Here is a 17,043-nt window from a genome sequence, read left to right on the forward strand (position 1 = left end):
ACATCTGAATTCAAAGACTTTTCAGGTCTACATTTTAAGTAATCCATTAAAAAAAATGGTTTGTGACAAAACATCTGCGAAATGAACTGTTTGCATCAGCCTCAGCTGTACTGTGTGGGAGTAAGAAGGTTAACAGCCTTTTAAATATCAGCATGTTAGCACTGCACTTGTGAGCACGCTGTGCCCAAGTGTCTACCAGTTACTAAATACTAAAGACTCCACTTAATTTTTTTTCAGCTTGCACTGATTGATGACTTAGTGTGCTCAATGAAGACAGGAAAAATAAAATTGTTTTTGTGATTTGTAATTACAAATCACAAACTTTTCATCCATTTTGGCCTTTTATTTGTTTGTAGGAATCTGACACAACTTGGCTTTATGTTTGCTGTCGCCCCCCAAAACATAAACTTGATGGCTTCATTATTGTGAATGATCAGTAATGATGAGTTAAGTTGGCGACCGAGGTAAAAGTGTTCTTTCACCTTGAGTACAGGGCAAAGCCTTTGCAGTCTGGTTTTATTTGCTTGTGAGATCAGGCAGGTGTCAACTTCTGAGAACTCTTATGCTGTCACGACTACCAGTCCCTGCTTAACATCTCACTGCTATCCAAGCACTCTGTAGTTTCATATAATCTCTATTATTATCACTATCAGCTAAGAGCTTTTCGTATGCACTTACAGCAAGGTAAAAGATGACAGAGAAGCATCAACAACTGAAGGTCAAGCAGACCGCATCACACTCTTTATTCTTTCGCTGTTTCTTTATGCACATGTCAGATAAATCTTCACAAGAATTCCAATAGCCTGGCACACCTGTATCTGAGCAAACAGAGAACTCAGTACTCTTTCACTATTTAAATATGAAGATCTATCTTAAGAATGCTATGAATGGTAAGAATAAAAACATTCCCAAATGTAGAATTATAACAAAGATTTTGCTCTACATTTGCTAATTATGCTCTTGCACTTTATCTTTCTTGGCAGGTGGTGTTCTTCAAGTATGCACTTTTTAGTTCTGATGCAAACCTGCGGCTTAGTTATGTCCCTGTGCAAAACAAGCACTCCTTAGGAATAGTTCTCCAGGCTTCTTGAAGGACATTTACCTCTCTTTGGATGTTGGCTGCTTTTTATTCCTTTACAAAGCCTCCACTGTGTCTTACAGATGGCTGTAGAAACTCACTGTAGTAGACTTGTCACAACTGATTTTCAGTCCAGTTCTTGTGTAATTTGGTATACCTCAGCCTTTTCTGTGTTTCCCCTCCTGAAGAATGGCTTCTGGACAACCACCCTTCCACTGAGACAATTTTGCACGAGGCTTCAATGAACAGATCATCTGAACATTCAGCCACTAAACATATTTTTTCTGTTCACGAATGCAATAACTGTGATTATGAAATCCTGATCAAAAATAATGTGCTTTTTAATATTTTTAAGTTTTTTGTAAAACAATAATTATATTTTAGCATTAAAAATACAAAACAGGATTTTGGTAATTATGATTTGTATATCTATATCTACATAGAGATATATAAATATTTATGCTGTAGAAACAAACTCATAAAAAGCCAAAACATTCAACAGAAAAACAGCAATAAAAGAAACAGTTATGTATGCCAATTATTTTTTTTAATACAAAATTTAAAAAATTAATTTAATTCCACAACAGAGCAGCAATTCGAGAGTAACAGTTATTCCAGCATTGGTTTAGGGATATTATAAAAACCCAGTCATTGACAGAATCACTATAAAAATAAAACACTTTTTAAGTCTAAGATTAAAAAACAAAACAAAAAAAACAACCTGACTGAATAGAAGACATACAAAAAAACACAAATAAGCATTTAAACATGAAAGAACAGCATTTGAAGCACTGAAATATGTACCAATCAACAAAACAGTTCTTATATACAGAATAAAACCAACAAGCTAAGATATGAAATGAATTCTCTACAGCGCAGTGTTGGACTCCAGTACAGAGGGTTTACAGAGAAAGGGACGCATCAATTAAATACATACACTACTACAAGTGTATATACTGTAAGTCTATGATTTTTATCTGGACTGTGTAGTTTTCCCCAAATATGTCAACATTTATGTTGTTACAAATGAAATTTATAACCAGAGCATCACATTTCTGTAAAAATGCCACATACACTAACTGACCACTTTATTAGGTACACCTTGTTAGTACCAGGTTTCCCTCCAGATCTGCCTTAATTTTTGGTGGCAGAGTGAACAAGATGTTTGAAACATTCCTAAACGATTTTGGTTCATATTGACATAATAGCATCACACAGGTGCTGCAGGTTTGTTGGCTGTATATCTCTGATGCGAATCTCCCTTTCCACCAGTACAGTGAACTCACTATCATGTTTAACAAACGAGTTTGAGACTTGTGCCATGTTGCATTATAGTCCTAGCAGCAGCCATTAGAAGATGGATACACTGTGGTCATAAAGGGTTTGACATGGTCAGCAACAATACTCAATACAGCAACAAGAGGCCCAAAGTGTGCCAAGAAAATATGCCCCACATCAATAAACTAGCTAGGCAGGATGACTCAGCGCTTTCATGACATTCATATCAAAATGCACAGCAGAATTCAAGACTCAACAGACCAGACGGAGGGTTTCCAGTCTTCAATTGTTCAAGTTGGTTAGGCCATGTGAATTGTATTTTTGGTTTCCTGTTCTTAGTTCACATGAGTGACTAGAGATGTTCTCCTTTTTGAACCACTCTATTGTAACTCACAAGATGGCTGTGTGGGAAAATCCCAGTAGGTCAGTTTCTGAAATACTAAGACTAGCCCGTCTGGTGATGATAACCATGGCACATTCAAAGATGCCTAAATGCACTCAGCTGGCCGTGAGAATTCTATCTCAATCACACCCGCATTAACAAGCAGCTGAACAAGTGTACCTAATAAAGTGACCAGTGAGGGTATATTCCCTTTCTAGGCAAACTCTTGATATGTTCATCATTAAGTAAAGGTCTACCTGATCAAAGTAAAAAAGATTAAGCTGCCTAAATTCAAATTTATGATGATTATTCTAAGAAATTATTATTAAAAAACGAAACGCAGCAGTGCATTGTTGAGTCAGCATCATTAATTACATCTGAATATTCGGAGCACCAAGAATATTTTGATAAAATATAATTGTCTACCAATCTTTCAAGACCACTTGAATTTCATCTATAAGATTTACCAAATGTTAACATCTGATAACCTGTTAATACTTTTGTAATGCATTTTACTACTGTTGCTACTTGCATTTTCTGCTGTTTTGGATCTTTGTAACCATACAAAGTACCAGTACCAGTTAATGAAATCTAAGAAAAAAACAAATCACGATTAAAAACTCTTTAGGTGTAAGTGGATCATAGTTTAGTTCAAGTTTCTTATTAAAACAGAAGCGTGGTAAGTTCACCCCCTGCATTTGCTGCATGAAGTATTTGCTTCCGTTTAGAAAATGACCTATTAAGAGGAAAATCTCTTATAATCCTTCTATAACTTGAGTGAACAGGCTCTTTAATTCATCATCCTTGTTTACCATCGGCTGCAAGGACTAATTTTTTTTTTTTTAGTAAAAATTGTAGTGGTTATTGAAGAGCGCTGTAATTGTGGTGAGAACACCATTATAGCCTCACTCCTCATTTTGCAACTCTGAGGTTAAGATGTGTAAACGTTTTAGTGGTAGCAGATCATGCCCTGAAACTCCAGCTTCTTTGAAAAGGCTGGAAGGGTTTCTTGATGCTGAAGAACATAAGATTAGGTTTGAGTCGTGGGGTTTTCTCGGGTATGACAGCAGCTTTGCTTTCTTCAGTGGGAAATCGACTATGGTAGACTTCAGGGTAGGACTTCTGAAACTGCAATGATGGGAAATGCATCGTTATTTTACAGTATACACACCCTATAAGAAAACCAACATTGTTTTGGATTTTAAATTCACATTCCTTCTAGACCTTAATTTGATTAAAATTCAAGAGAAATGTCATGATACTAGTATTCAGTACCAATGAATGAAACTACAGCCATACCACTCAAATAAATATATTCTGACTTAGATCTGCAAACAAAGGCACACATTATTTATTTTTTGATAGACTAAAGGTAATGTTTGACTCGATGAGTGGCACAAAGCCTTTATTTATTTACTTTATTAGTGTACAGTTAGCCTCAGTAAAGGTGATATATGGGGCATTGCCATGTATACAAATATACAAAAAGCTATAGAATCATTTCATTTAAAAATTGTGTCAAAATCAAGAGATTAAACTTACTACGAGTTCTGAATACATATCCTATCTTTATGAACTTAAGTTAAAGTTGAGGTGTTACCTTCTTTTTTGCTAACAGCTCTGTGACATCAGCTGCTTTTAGTTGTATATAACTTGTCCCTGATCATCTGACCAGGATGCAAAATATGATCAGACACAGAGAAGTACCAACAGACCTGTTCCTGCACCCGACAGTGCCATGTTGTTTCACATTAGCATCCTCTCCAGTACTTACCGCATCTATGGCAACAAGAGTACTACAGGAAAACGAATAGAGTGCAATCACGTCTTTCACGGCCTCTGGAGCGAATTGATTCTGACGCATTCCTAAAATTCAAATGGCTTTTACATAAATGCTTGTAATTTGTTGTTTGAGAGCAGCTTGGCTTTCCCCTCAAAATCTAATGAGACAGATCCAGTTGAATCTAGCTCTAATGACATCCTTGGTGTCTAGGCATACCTGTTTTAGTCTTTTCCTCTTGTCTTTAGCGGGGAGTTCTTTGTCTGCAATCAGGCCTTCTAGCAACTGCTGCAGCGGGGTCTGGGTGCCTATCACCCTCTGCTCCTCGCACTCCACCCTGCTGATCTGCTTGTAGAAAGCTGGAGATGCACTGAAATCTGTATCAGCCCCTGCATATTTGATCTGATGGAAGACACAAAGACACAGCAATACATTAAAAAAATGTTTATAGTTATAACAGTGTGGGACAGAGGCCCACTGATGGAGTAAAAGATAATAATCAATTTGGGCCTTCATCTGATGTTGAACACGTACCATCAATATCGTCTTCATTTACTAAAGTACGAGCCAAAATTAATCATATACACACCTAATATGAATCAACTGTGTGCACACACTTATAAGTGAAGCCCCTCATCATCAAACGAAGCTGATCAAGAGCGCAGGGACAAAGTTTTACAGAAAACTGTCCCGCAAGGTCTGTCTCTGTCACACAAGTGGCTCCTCTCTTTGTTCAATGATCAGCATGAAACTGCTTTTCAATTTCCCTCACACAGTGCTTGATAAAAAACATCTGTGGCCATTCTAATCACTAGTATAAGCTGTAAACCCCATCAAGATGAAAAATAAATCACTCATTTATTGTGTTGCCTTTGTTCCCTTTGTTTAAATCTTCAAATTAAATCAGTTGGGCTCTGGTTAATATAACACTAAACTTAATTTCAATTTCATTGTGACTGAATGTGTACCAACCTGTGCTCTTTTGAGGTGGGACAGATGCTCTTCAACTTGGCAACGCAGCTTGGCAGGCACCTGGAAGATGGTGTTGTGATGCTCCATCATGAAAGTCACCAATTTGGTGGCAAGTAACTCATCCAAGTCCATGTCGTCTGCTGAGCCAAGAACGCACTGAGAGAACATCTGCACCATCTAGACAGACACCACAGTGAGAGTTGGATAAGGGGGTCACTGCCAGTGAAAGTATGCAGCTTACGCTACAGCAATATTGAAGATTTATAAAATATGTTAAGCACCCATCATAAATCCAAAGTAATAAACATCTTTGTGAAAGTTATATTGTGTGAATTTTGCATGCAGGCAGTGTTAAAGACATAGATTTTTTGGGTTCATTATCTTGCTAAGATGAAGACTTAATAAAGTGATACACTGCTATACGGAGTTATAAAATAAAAACGATAGAATACCCTTTTTCATTAAGTTTTTAACTGGCTTCACTTGCAGCATGTTGTTATGAAGAGTGTTTTATAAAATCTTAAATCTATAAAATCTTTATATGTGAGAGGTCTAATGTGCCTGGGGTTGTTGCAAAGTAAGACAAAATAATCATTATAATGACTGCACTGAAAAACACTGAACTTGTGGAAATAATACACCCACATCAACCTCCCTGAAATCCCCCAGAACTCCCCCACTCTCACTGAAAAGCAGCTATTAAGCAGCCAGACTTTCTACAGTCCATTTCCATGTTTATAGGCCCATCACAAAAAAAAAGTGTTGTATATCTACCACATATGCAATTTTGAGTCTTTTTAACTTCTTTTATTCCCTTTCGTTATTAAGAATAAAGGACTGTCCAAATCCCTGACAATATTGCACTATAGTCCATTTACTCTTTACTCTTTTCAGGTAACAATGATTCTGCACAAACTGTGTTTCAGAAGAGCTTCACTCTCTTCATCCCTGGTACCACACAGGAAGCTATGGGAGAATGTATTCTCCTTACCATAATTCATCACAGCCTGACAAAAATATATGTTTCTTTCTTCTTTTACACATTTCAAGATCAAAGCTGTCAAATAGTCAATTCCAGAATTCCAACCAAACATGTTTTAATCATTTCAAAATTCTGAAAGCATGATTTTTTTCTTCAACTATACTAGGCAATATACCAAATGTACCAGAGGCATTTGACAAGAAGGAATGGTAGAGGCAACTGCAGGTGATGGACAAAACCCAGTAAGCAAATTGTAACAAAGTGCATTCTGAAAAGAAAGTGTGCAGCGTAAAAATGAATACCTCAGACTTACCCAAGTAATTCAAAAATATGCATCAGTGTGAGTTATTAAAATGTTGTTACAATGTTCACGCTCATGTAACAGTTTTACAGTTATATGAATTATCACAGTTGTATCTGTTTTATCACAACATGAGCTGGCACTCTGTGCAATAATATATAGAAATATCTATAAAAGAGTGTGTTGAAATAAAGTGTTTTTACACATGAACTAGCAAAATCAGTTACTTAGGCTACGTTCACACTGCAGGCGAAAGCGCATCAAATCCGATTTTTTTGACCCTATGCGACCCATATCCGATCATGGTATGACAGTGTGAACGGCACAAATCCGCTATTTTCAAATCCGATCTGGATTCGTATGTGGTACTGAATCCGATACATATCCGATGTTTTAGAAAGCGACTGCTGTTTGAACGGTCAAGTCGCATTAAATCTGTCTTTTACGTCACTGACACAAGACAGACGCCAATTATCAGCGCCGGAGAAGCGCCCGATAAGACATCGTGAACGCTTCCTGGCCATCCGGTGAAACTGCTGGGAAGACAACGTTGGAGAAACATGAACATTTTATTTGTACTGTATAATCTGTAGATTCTGACAGAAATCTGCAACTATCCTTTGAAGCACTGCTCCTCTAAAACAGCAATAAGGATAATTATTAGGTTATTTACATTATTATGTAAATAACAAAACAACTTAAAGCAAAAATTGGGAAACGTAAAGTCCGAAGTCTTTATATTAAGGGCCATCAGTCAAACAATATTGTTTGCTCTGGGTCTAAACAGAGCGCGTTGTGTGTGACGTCTTCTTTTGCGCATGCGGGCCGCTTTGAGCGTTCACACTAGAGAGCGTTTGCTGTCGCATTTTATTTGTAGTGTGAACAAGCAGACAAAAAAATCGGATTTGATCAAAAAATCGGAATTGAGCATTAAGACCTGCAGTGTGAACATAGCCATAGACTTTGTAGCAGGGAGCTAGCACATTAAGGAACATTTAATGTCCTGATCTGATGGAGTCAGCTATTTTCATTCTTTCATGTACCTCTGTCAGTGATATACTAGTACAGTTAGGGGCTCAGTGCGTGCATGAAAAAGACTATACCTCCATTTGCTTGATTTATATTAGCAGTTGGAAGTTGTGGTACATGTATCAACGAATCTATGGTTGACATATATGGTTATAACCTTTATGAAAATAGAATTATCTGCTGGACTATTAAATTTCCATTATGTAACAGGCTCATTTGTCCTCCTATAATATATGAATACTGATTTATGAGCTTTTACTAAAACAATGGACTTAGTTAACCTGCCGAAATGGTACAAAGTGAAATAAATAAATTGGAGGATTATGTACCAGTGTGCGGGTAGCAATCGTGTCATTAAGTGGAGGAAGCTGGGGATTCTGACAGACTCGGGCCATGAGACGCAATAAAAGCTGGAGGCGTCTTCGGTTGGGTGGCGGCAGAAGGAGGCAGCTTACTTGAAGAGCCTCACTGGCTGCCTCCTGCACTGGCAGCAAACCTGCAGTGATATAATAAAAGATAAGTCCGGCGCTGGAAGGGTAAACTTAGAGGTTAGCAAAACAAACACCAGAAAACAGCAGTGCAAAAACACTGTAGTGAATCCACGTTGTGAGGCACTCACTGAGAATGTTGACAAATACTTCATACAGATGAAAAGTCAGCAGGGGTTCTTTAAGTCTCTGGTAGTAGTCTGCTACTGTTCTTAGAACATCCCTCTCAAAACCTGGGTACACTGGCTGTTTGCTTTCATTGCCATTAGGCCCTGAGAAAGAAAACAAAGACAGATTTATGGCTTTTCACAAGGAACAGTGGAGGAAAGTTAAATACACACACAGGCTTTGTAAAAAGACCCCTAAAAATTACAAGTGCTTATGGCACTAAAAGCCCAGAGAGAAATATCACCTGTCAGAAACTCATTAACAATATAAAATAAAATGAAATCAATTGTACAGAATGATTCTTCTTCAATCTTACTTATGGCAGTATTTTTTTTTAAACAAGAATTATTTAAGGTCAACAGAAAATGTATACTTACAGTTAGCAAGGCATTTCATTGCAGTTACCACCCAATAGGGCATGTCCTCTAGAAATGCAAACAGAATAGGTGAATTATAATCATACAGCAAGCTTCAACAATAAAAAAAGCAATAGTTCTGGGAACCAATGCAGCATACCAGCTTTGTTCTCCAATACAACTATGCCTGCTTTATTGACACTGAACACATTGTGAACAATGTGCTTGCCATTGACATGCGCTGGGTTCAAAACGCCATCCAGTGTCTTCAGACCCAGCACTCTCTGCAAACTAAAACAGGATTAGAATTAAACCTCCATACAGCACAAACAATGGAAGTGATGAACAGGTAATGTACAATAGTAACATACTGTGCCACTGTCATTGACTTCCAGATGTGATCCACTTGTTTTGATGTTATCTCCTTCCTGCGTATAAGCTTGCATTCATGCACATCTCCAATAGCAACGCTGTGCCTTTTATTCCACAAATCTGAAGTCTGATTAAAAAGGAAAATGAAAAAGTTACTTTCAAAGTTAAATTGAGTAAGCACTGTGAAAGGAACCCATGAAACTGTGCTACAATCAAACAAAAGCTATACTTACTAACTTAAGTTTAACTTCATGTCAGAGGTCTGTTAATGAAAACTGAATCCAACCATAGATGTCCATAAAGTAAGTTACGTGCAATAATTAGAAATGACACAGGGAATAATTATTGTACCTGTTTACTGATATTTATTTAACATTTTTGTTTGTTCGTGATGCCAGCTTCAAGACACCTTCTGTATGTTACACCAGTGCTGTATATATAAATATCTATAGCACTGATGTAACATACAGGAGGTGTCTTGAAGCTGAAGAGAAACAGGATGTATAAAAGGAGCTAATGAAAGCACAGTTGGGCTAGAACATTTCTTTCTCACCAGGACAGCAGACTTCACGGGTACAAAGTTCTCCTGCTGAGGCAGCTCCTCATAGTCATCCCAGCGGATGAGTCTGGGCAAGTCACTGCAGTCTTTTATTACAGGCCTTGCTGGAAAAGACTTGAGTGGAGACAGTGTTGGGAACCTGGAGAGACAGTCAATAGTACTGGGCTCAGTTAAAGAGGTAAAGAGATGCACTTGCTAAACAGAGATGAATAATGAAACAAACATGATAAAGAAAACAAACCAAAAACAAAGGAGCTATGCAGGATGACAGAGGAGCACCTGTACAAATGGCCATTGTCCTCAAAGTCCTCTGTCCCATGGCGGCCTTTGATATCTTCAATCACGTGGGCCTTGAGGAACTTTCTAAGCAGCTGCAGGGTCTGGTAGCGGGTTACCTCAGGACCAAAGTTGTGATTGTCCCTCAGCAGATTATGCAGATAATCCACAGCCTCGGTTCCCGTGAAGCTGCAGTCATAGCAGCGAAAGTGTGCCCAATGCCTTCTAAGTGGCATGCCACCGCGAAAAAGTCTGATAGTTTCATTCCACTGCATAACAGCAAAACACAGAATGTGGTGAGAAACGCTGCAGAGTGATATTATCTGATATTTAACAACAAAAATGTAACAGCAAGTCTTTTTGATGACAAACTGAAAAAATAAGTTTAGTCTAAGACACAGGCTAACATCATTCATGGAATACATTAATGTGATAACAGCATTTTATGCATTCACCAAGTTCAAGTGCTCACGAACACTTCAATACTGTTTTCAGTTATGCTTTTATACGATGTTGCCACAGCAGAAAATCTGCATGCATGATGCCCATTAGTTACTTTAAGATGGCAGTATCAGCCATACACAGGCATGTATTTAGATAGCAAATGAAGAACAGACACTGATATGGTTAACTTTCTACAGTCCATTTCCATGTTTATAGGCCCTGCTCTGAAACAACAACTCCATTATCCTCCTGTTAGGGGGGAAAAAAAGATTTACTTATCAAAAATAAATAAAACACTATCTCATCATCGTGTTTTGGGATGCATTACCATCATTGTGTTACACTGTGTAGATGTGTGGGAGAAAAATAAAAGGCTTTGAGCTTAGATAAAAGCAGAGAGAGAACAAGAAAGAGGGAGGGAGAGAGAATTAGGCGACATAAGGTCTTTAATACCTGGAAGAATCCCTGCAAATAGAAACCTTTGCCCTGGCTGGTCTCAATCATGAAAAAGGTTTAAAGTAAAAGAAAAGACGGAAAATCTCAAAAAACGAAAGCCAATAAGCTCGTCTGCAGACTGTTTGAAAGAGAGACATCGAAAAAGAAACTGGTGAAGGAAGAATGCTGGGGCAGCAGGTGGAAAGCTAGCTGACAGTTTCTAGAAATTCTTTTTGCAGAAGAATTAAAATAAACAAACAAAAAACAAAAACTATGTGATTCCATTGTGTATTTGTGACCTTCGATAAATGAGAATGAATTTCAATAAAAAAAAATGATCCAAATACCCCATGGCAGAAATCTGATTTACAAGAGTTAAACCAAAGAGCCAGCAGCCTGGATGTTATTGAATAAACCGGCCAAGGCTAGTAAAAGCCTTCCACTGTGTTCAAACTCAAAAAGGTTTTTCTCTGTAACCCTGGAAAACTTTGATTTTTATCGCACTTTAGGGGTGTTTTCTGACGCAGATATGTCAAAGAAAATAACAGGTGTACACTAAATTAATGACAGCTCAACTTCATTTATCTGCTTCTGTTTCAGTGCCCTGCTTTTAATGGGGAGGCACACTGAGGTGGGCGTTTGAACATTAGTAGGAACCGAGGGGTTAAAACTGTGTGCTGTGTGCTCCCAAAACAGTGGATATTTTAAAATACTTGTTTTGGACTTTGGGCGTAAAAAGAGCTGACATTAACAGCAAACTGTGTTGTGTATCGAGCTCTTACACGAAATAAAGAGTGCCGAGTGTGTTTGTGATAAGTAACTACATATAATATGCAAATTCACTATATCTATGTGTACTTAGTTTTAATGTAGCCTCACTCTAAACAGGCTTGTAAACGCTTATAAACCTAACTGATAACGCGAGAGCTGTTTATTAGTTCAACTTACGACTCGGTTACGTTTGTAAGAACGCAGTTCTTTTAACACAAGTTTACTTTACGTTGACACGTAAATAGTTAAGCCACACACGAAAAACTACCTAGTCTCTCCATTTACATTAAGTTAAAGCATTCCAATGTAACGTGCTTTAGTTCACAACACTCACCAGTTTCGTCGCCCTGTATGGACCCGGTCCAATAACTTGGTTTTCCATTGTAATAGTAAAAACCCCGCTTCACTTGGACACCGACATGGACACAGTTTTCTTTTTTTTTCATTTAAGCTTGTCAAAAACTTAAGTAGAAGAAGAGTGTGAGCAGAAACGTTGCTGGCAACTTTGAATCTCGTGCGTCACATCAGTTCTACGACGTGATTAGCCAGCGGTATGATCACGTGACCAATTGTAGCAAAGCGTTTATAAATAAATGTGGCAGCGCAACATTTTGCCCTGCCCCCTAAAAAACCCCGACACAGCCACTTAGGGTTGATAAGAGGAGAATAGGACTATTTTTAGAGTATTTGTTTATCTTCTCTCTAAAAACATTTGTCAATTAAATTTTAACTTCATGATTTGCTTATAAAACGTTTGTGTCACCTCAATACGACCACCTTGATTAATTACGGAACTATTACTACTATTGGTGAGTAACTGATTGTAACAGTTGCCATGCTACTTGCTTGCTACTTATCCCCCAAAATTGTATATTAAATGTACACGTACTCGGGAAAGACAGGCAATTTTAGACAATTATGAAACACATACTGTTTAACTTCACACAATATTTTCTCCTGTGTAGCGTTGAAAAATAACGCTAGGAAAGAAAAACAACGACAATTTGTCTGTATATACTGCTACATTATTTATTTAAATTTATTTTATTTCTTGTCCACCTGTCCTTCATCTTGAGACAATGTCCCATATTACTGGTTCTGCAGAACATTAACTTTTCTAAAGTTTGGCTTTTTGGCACTTTTTTCATATTTTTTATTTTAGTCAAATTAAGTTTAGCTCTCAAAGTTCCCAAAGAGTGAACGTTACCAAAAAGTTAGAAGCTTTGCAGATTTTGATTAATATGATGGACATTGCCACAAAATAAAATTAAATAAAACAAATTGTATATATTGAGATATGTTTTGTTTTTGCTGGTGTCATTTTTCAATTTCACACAGTAAAAAATGTGGTGTGAAGTGAAATAGCATGTGTGTTTGTGTTATAATTGTCTAGAAATTGCAAGTCTATGGATGCCTCCCTGCTGAATTCCGAATCTTACACTGAACAGCAGCTGAAATAACAGTGAAATGACAGAGAATGCAAGAGTATATATAGACCATCACATGGGAACATGAAAATAAACTTCAGTTTTCTTTTATTCTTTATGTATTTATATAGCAAGATGTTTGAAAAAGTTCAAATATAATACATTTACTACTTCCCAACATTGTTAACATGTCCCGCTTGCCACACACAAACACAGTGTTTGAGTTTGTGGGGACCTGGTCACCCTAACTGGTACATTTGGTGTTTCCAGTTAGCCTATTGGGAATTCAAACACTGAGCAGCAAAAATGTATAATACTCCATGTATTTTGGGGAGTTTGCTAATGCATTGCTTGAAAGCCAATAAGATCTTAATACTCAAATGACAAGCTGGTGACACAGTTATTTATCCAAAACCATGCTACAGCTTTTGGGATACACCGAAGGCTTGTCATGGAGCCATAAAGGAGATTAAAGAGGATCAAGAAAAGTGAAATAATTGTAGACATGTCCCTTCTACAAATCTGTGAAGGATCAGTGTATTTAATAATTCAAACACTCCCCAGCTCCACACAGGATGGCTGTACCACTCCTTTAATATGCTTTGGAAAATTTCAAATTAAATCTAAATTTAAAATAAATTAGAACCTACAAAGCACTGTTCCTTCAATCATGATCAATTTCTTACAAGGAAATATGAAGAAAAGAGTTTTTACTTCACTGTGTATCATATTTGGGGGTTAACAAGGGTAACATAAAAAAGTACTTGTGCTTTTTTCCTTTCTTTGCATTGCATACCATCCATTTTCTGTTATCAGCAAGGCAGAGGGAGAGATAAGTGGCAAGAATTCAAGGCCCTAATATATAACAGCGCTTGCATCACTACTGCACCAAAGCCACAGCAACTAAATCTCTGTCACCAAGCTGCTGTGCAACTCTGATAAGATTGTTATCTTATCAGTTGAGTTAGATTTTTGCAAACCATATGTGCAGAACAATGATGAAAAATGAACTAATCTATTAGTGCGGCAAATATGTGAAGATGTGTTTGCTGCAAATTTGCTGCAATGCTCAGAGTGCCGAATGATTTTCCATTTTAGCATCCTGATTCACATATAGTAAGAGAAACCATTGGTTTTACTGAACAAATTAAAAAATTATTATTCTATTCAGCAGGCAGCAGAAATCTGGCACAAAAAAAATATCAGAAGGGTCAAGGGAGAGCATCAGTTTAACAGAGGGACAGTCAATTGGCACATTCGAATGAACTCTGACAGTGAAAGTGTTCTGTGACTACAAAAAGAATCTGAACAGCTCTATAACTGAAAAAAAAAAGCTTAGATAAAATGGTCCTGGCATAATCATTGATGTTTTATCATTTAAAGTACTGCATTCATTATTTTCTATTATACACTATTCTCTACACATTATAGTCAGCCATAGATGTTCAATGGCAGTGCAGTCAAGCCAAAGCTAAAAATACAGAAGGCTGGGAAAGAGTTGACAGTTAAAGGTCAGCAACCGAGCAAATGTAAATAATTTGTGTAGCGACCTTAACCAGCTGAAAGAGTTGTAAAAAGTTTGGAGCCCACATAAAGGCACTGGCATCGTGACTTTCATAGTGTAAGGAGGGATTTTAGATGCCCCAAGTCACAGTGGAACCTTCTGGAGGTGTGTCGACATTAATAACTCCAGTGACAGCCCATGGTTCACTTTCAAAACCAGATTTCATTTCATTTGAGAAATGTCTCTCCTCACCTTGCTTTGGCTCTAATGGCTTTGACGTCTCAGTGAAATGTCATGGCAGTGACATTTAGGACAGGTAGAGTTTGCCTTCTCAAACTAGACTGGAGACCAATGCAGAACCAAATGAAATAAGGCCGGTCATTATTGTCAGTATTTATAGAGCAAAGGAAGTAATTTTATCTGACCTGAGCAAGACTAGACTGTCACTGACAATAACCATCATCGGTAACTCACATTATATCATGTGTGACTGCTATGATTTCAAGTATAGTATTATTTCATTTTGATGCAACATTCATCAATAAGAGAAGAAAACAACTAACTTTAAATACTGACCTCTGCCGTGTTACTAACTTTGCCACCAAATATATTATGAAAGGCAAGCCCTCTCCATTTCTTTTCACAAACAGGCCAAAGACATTCAGGGATGTTATATGAACCTTTTTTTTTTCAAGTTCAGCCCCAGAATTGTTTTTTTAAGACAAAAATGTGTATGTGCTAAGCTTCAGATGACGGTCATGTCACAGGTCTCTTGGAGAACGTATCAATTGATAATAAGTTGCACAGAAGCATAATGCCACCATGATGTTTAGTGGAAACGATGCTGTTCTTGGGATGGTGAGGAATTGCAGTTTTACCAAATTCTGAGTCATGATTTTCTTTTACTTAACTCTGGGTACTGATGGATGTTTGCTAACTTGGAAATGTCCTTTCTGTCCTTTCTTCTCCTGCCTTCCCTTCGTCCTTTAATGATATTGCTTTTATAGTAAGAGTTTTTCCACGATAACCAATCATCAAAGGTTGGACACTTCAGTTATGAAAGGAGGTCTGTATTGACTTTGATGCTCTTTTACTGTTCTTTTACTGTTGTGTCAATAGTGTCCACAATATTTTTAATATTACAACGAGATATCTTTTGGAGAAAATAGATAGATTTATCAGAAACATCACACCAAATCAGAGCAGCAAATGATCAAACACTTTGATTTAAATCATTTTATGCTGCAGGTTACCAGGCAGGTTAATAAAAGCTAAAAGAAGAGCAAGGTGCTATGGTGGTCTAAAAAAAACCCCCCAAAACAAAACAAAAAACAAAAAAAAAAGGAATCAAATCAACACATCCCGAGACACCAGCACACTACAGTTTGCAGCGAGCAGTGGTAACACAATTATTGGGAAACAGAGGGTGAGGTTTTGTCAGAATGTAATGATTGCTTACTTGTGTTGATTGCACATGACAGGTGTTTCTGGGACCTTTCTGCAATGATGGCGCACACACACACACACACACACACACACACACACACACACACACACACACACGGTGAAAACCTTACAAGTCTAGTTGTGATATAACTATGAAACTATGTTTTTTTCTTCTAGCTGAAATTAGAAGACAGATATTTGGAATGTTAAAGATGGACGTAGCTACTGTCATGTCACCCATCTGTAAAACTGCTACCTCATTGGCTAACAACCTACCAGTTGCAAGTTTCAACCGAGTTAATATAACCTGGACAATCCTGCTGTCTGACAATTTGACAATTACAAAGACCAAAATGGACTTGGAATGGAAGTTTTTATTCAGTATGACCTAAAACGAATGATGGAGTCCAAAAACTCGGCAGAGAGGTGTTTACAAAGGTCAGGGCTCAGGGTCTGAGGACTTCAGGTCTTTTTCCAACCACAGGTCTGAGGCACTTTAGACCTAGAAGCTGGACCCATCTTTTATAATGTCAATCAGTCAATCAAGGCTTTATTCGCGCTGAAAGCTGCAGTTCATTTCCTTTGTGCACACTCCAGTGGTTCAAAGATGAAACAAAATGGACTTGGAGAACAAAAGAGGAGAATGACTGAGGGGAGCTTAGGTTCTGATTCAAGTGATAGCCTAGCCTTTCATTATTTCAGAACATACTAGTCTACTATTCATGATTAAAAAATGTATATAGACTTTTCCAAAGTTCAGATGCTGATTTACCACTGATTTAGTTACAGAACATATGATCCTTCTTGTTGATGTGGGTGCAGTTCCACGTGCAGGTTGCCCTGCAGTGAAATAGGACCCTCCCCGACCTTACACACACAACACAGACATCACATGGGGATACAGGTCGGAGATCGGTAGCGTTACAGAAAAAAAAACACTGAAATATACACTACAATGGGAAAGTACAAGAGGAAAAAAAGAGACCTCTACTCAT

The 17,043-nt window shown here is 37.6% G+C and overlaps 1 protein-coding gene across 1 annotated transcript; it reads right to left on the reverse strand.

Moving 5' to 3' along the window:
• Positions 1-1,624: 1,624 nt before the first annotated feature.
• On the reverse strand, positions 1,625-12,158 carry LOC146377405 (DEP domain-containing protein 1B-like). Its single transcript, XM_084945066.1, has 11 exons — positions 12,006-12,158; positions 10,025-10,290; positions 9,740-9,884; positions 9,186-9,313; positions 8,975-9,105; positions 8,836-8,883; positions 8,422-8,562; positions 8,132-8,298; positions 5,491-5,667; positions 4,738-4,920; positions 1,625-3,866 (listed from the first exon to the last, which is right to left on the reverse strand). The coding sequence occupies exons 1-11, from the start codon at positions 12,051-12,053 to the stop codon at positions 3,702-3,704; spliced, it is 1,599 nt and encodes a 532-aa protein (XP_084801192.1). The 5' UTR covers positions 12,054-12,158; the 3' UTR covers positions 1,625-3,701.
• Between the last annotated feature and the right edge of the window lie 4,885 nt (positions 12,159-17,043).

The sequence above is a fragment of the Perissodus microlepis genome, chromosome 11 (genome assembly GCF_051167445.1).
Source record: "Perissodus microlepis isolate ML-2025 ecotype Zambia chromosome 11, ASM5116744v1, whole genome shotgun sequence".
NCBI classification, from domain to species: domain Eukaryota; kingdom Metazoa; phylum Chordata; class Actinopteri; order Cichliformes; family Cichlidae; genus Perissodus; species Perissodus microlepis.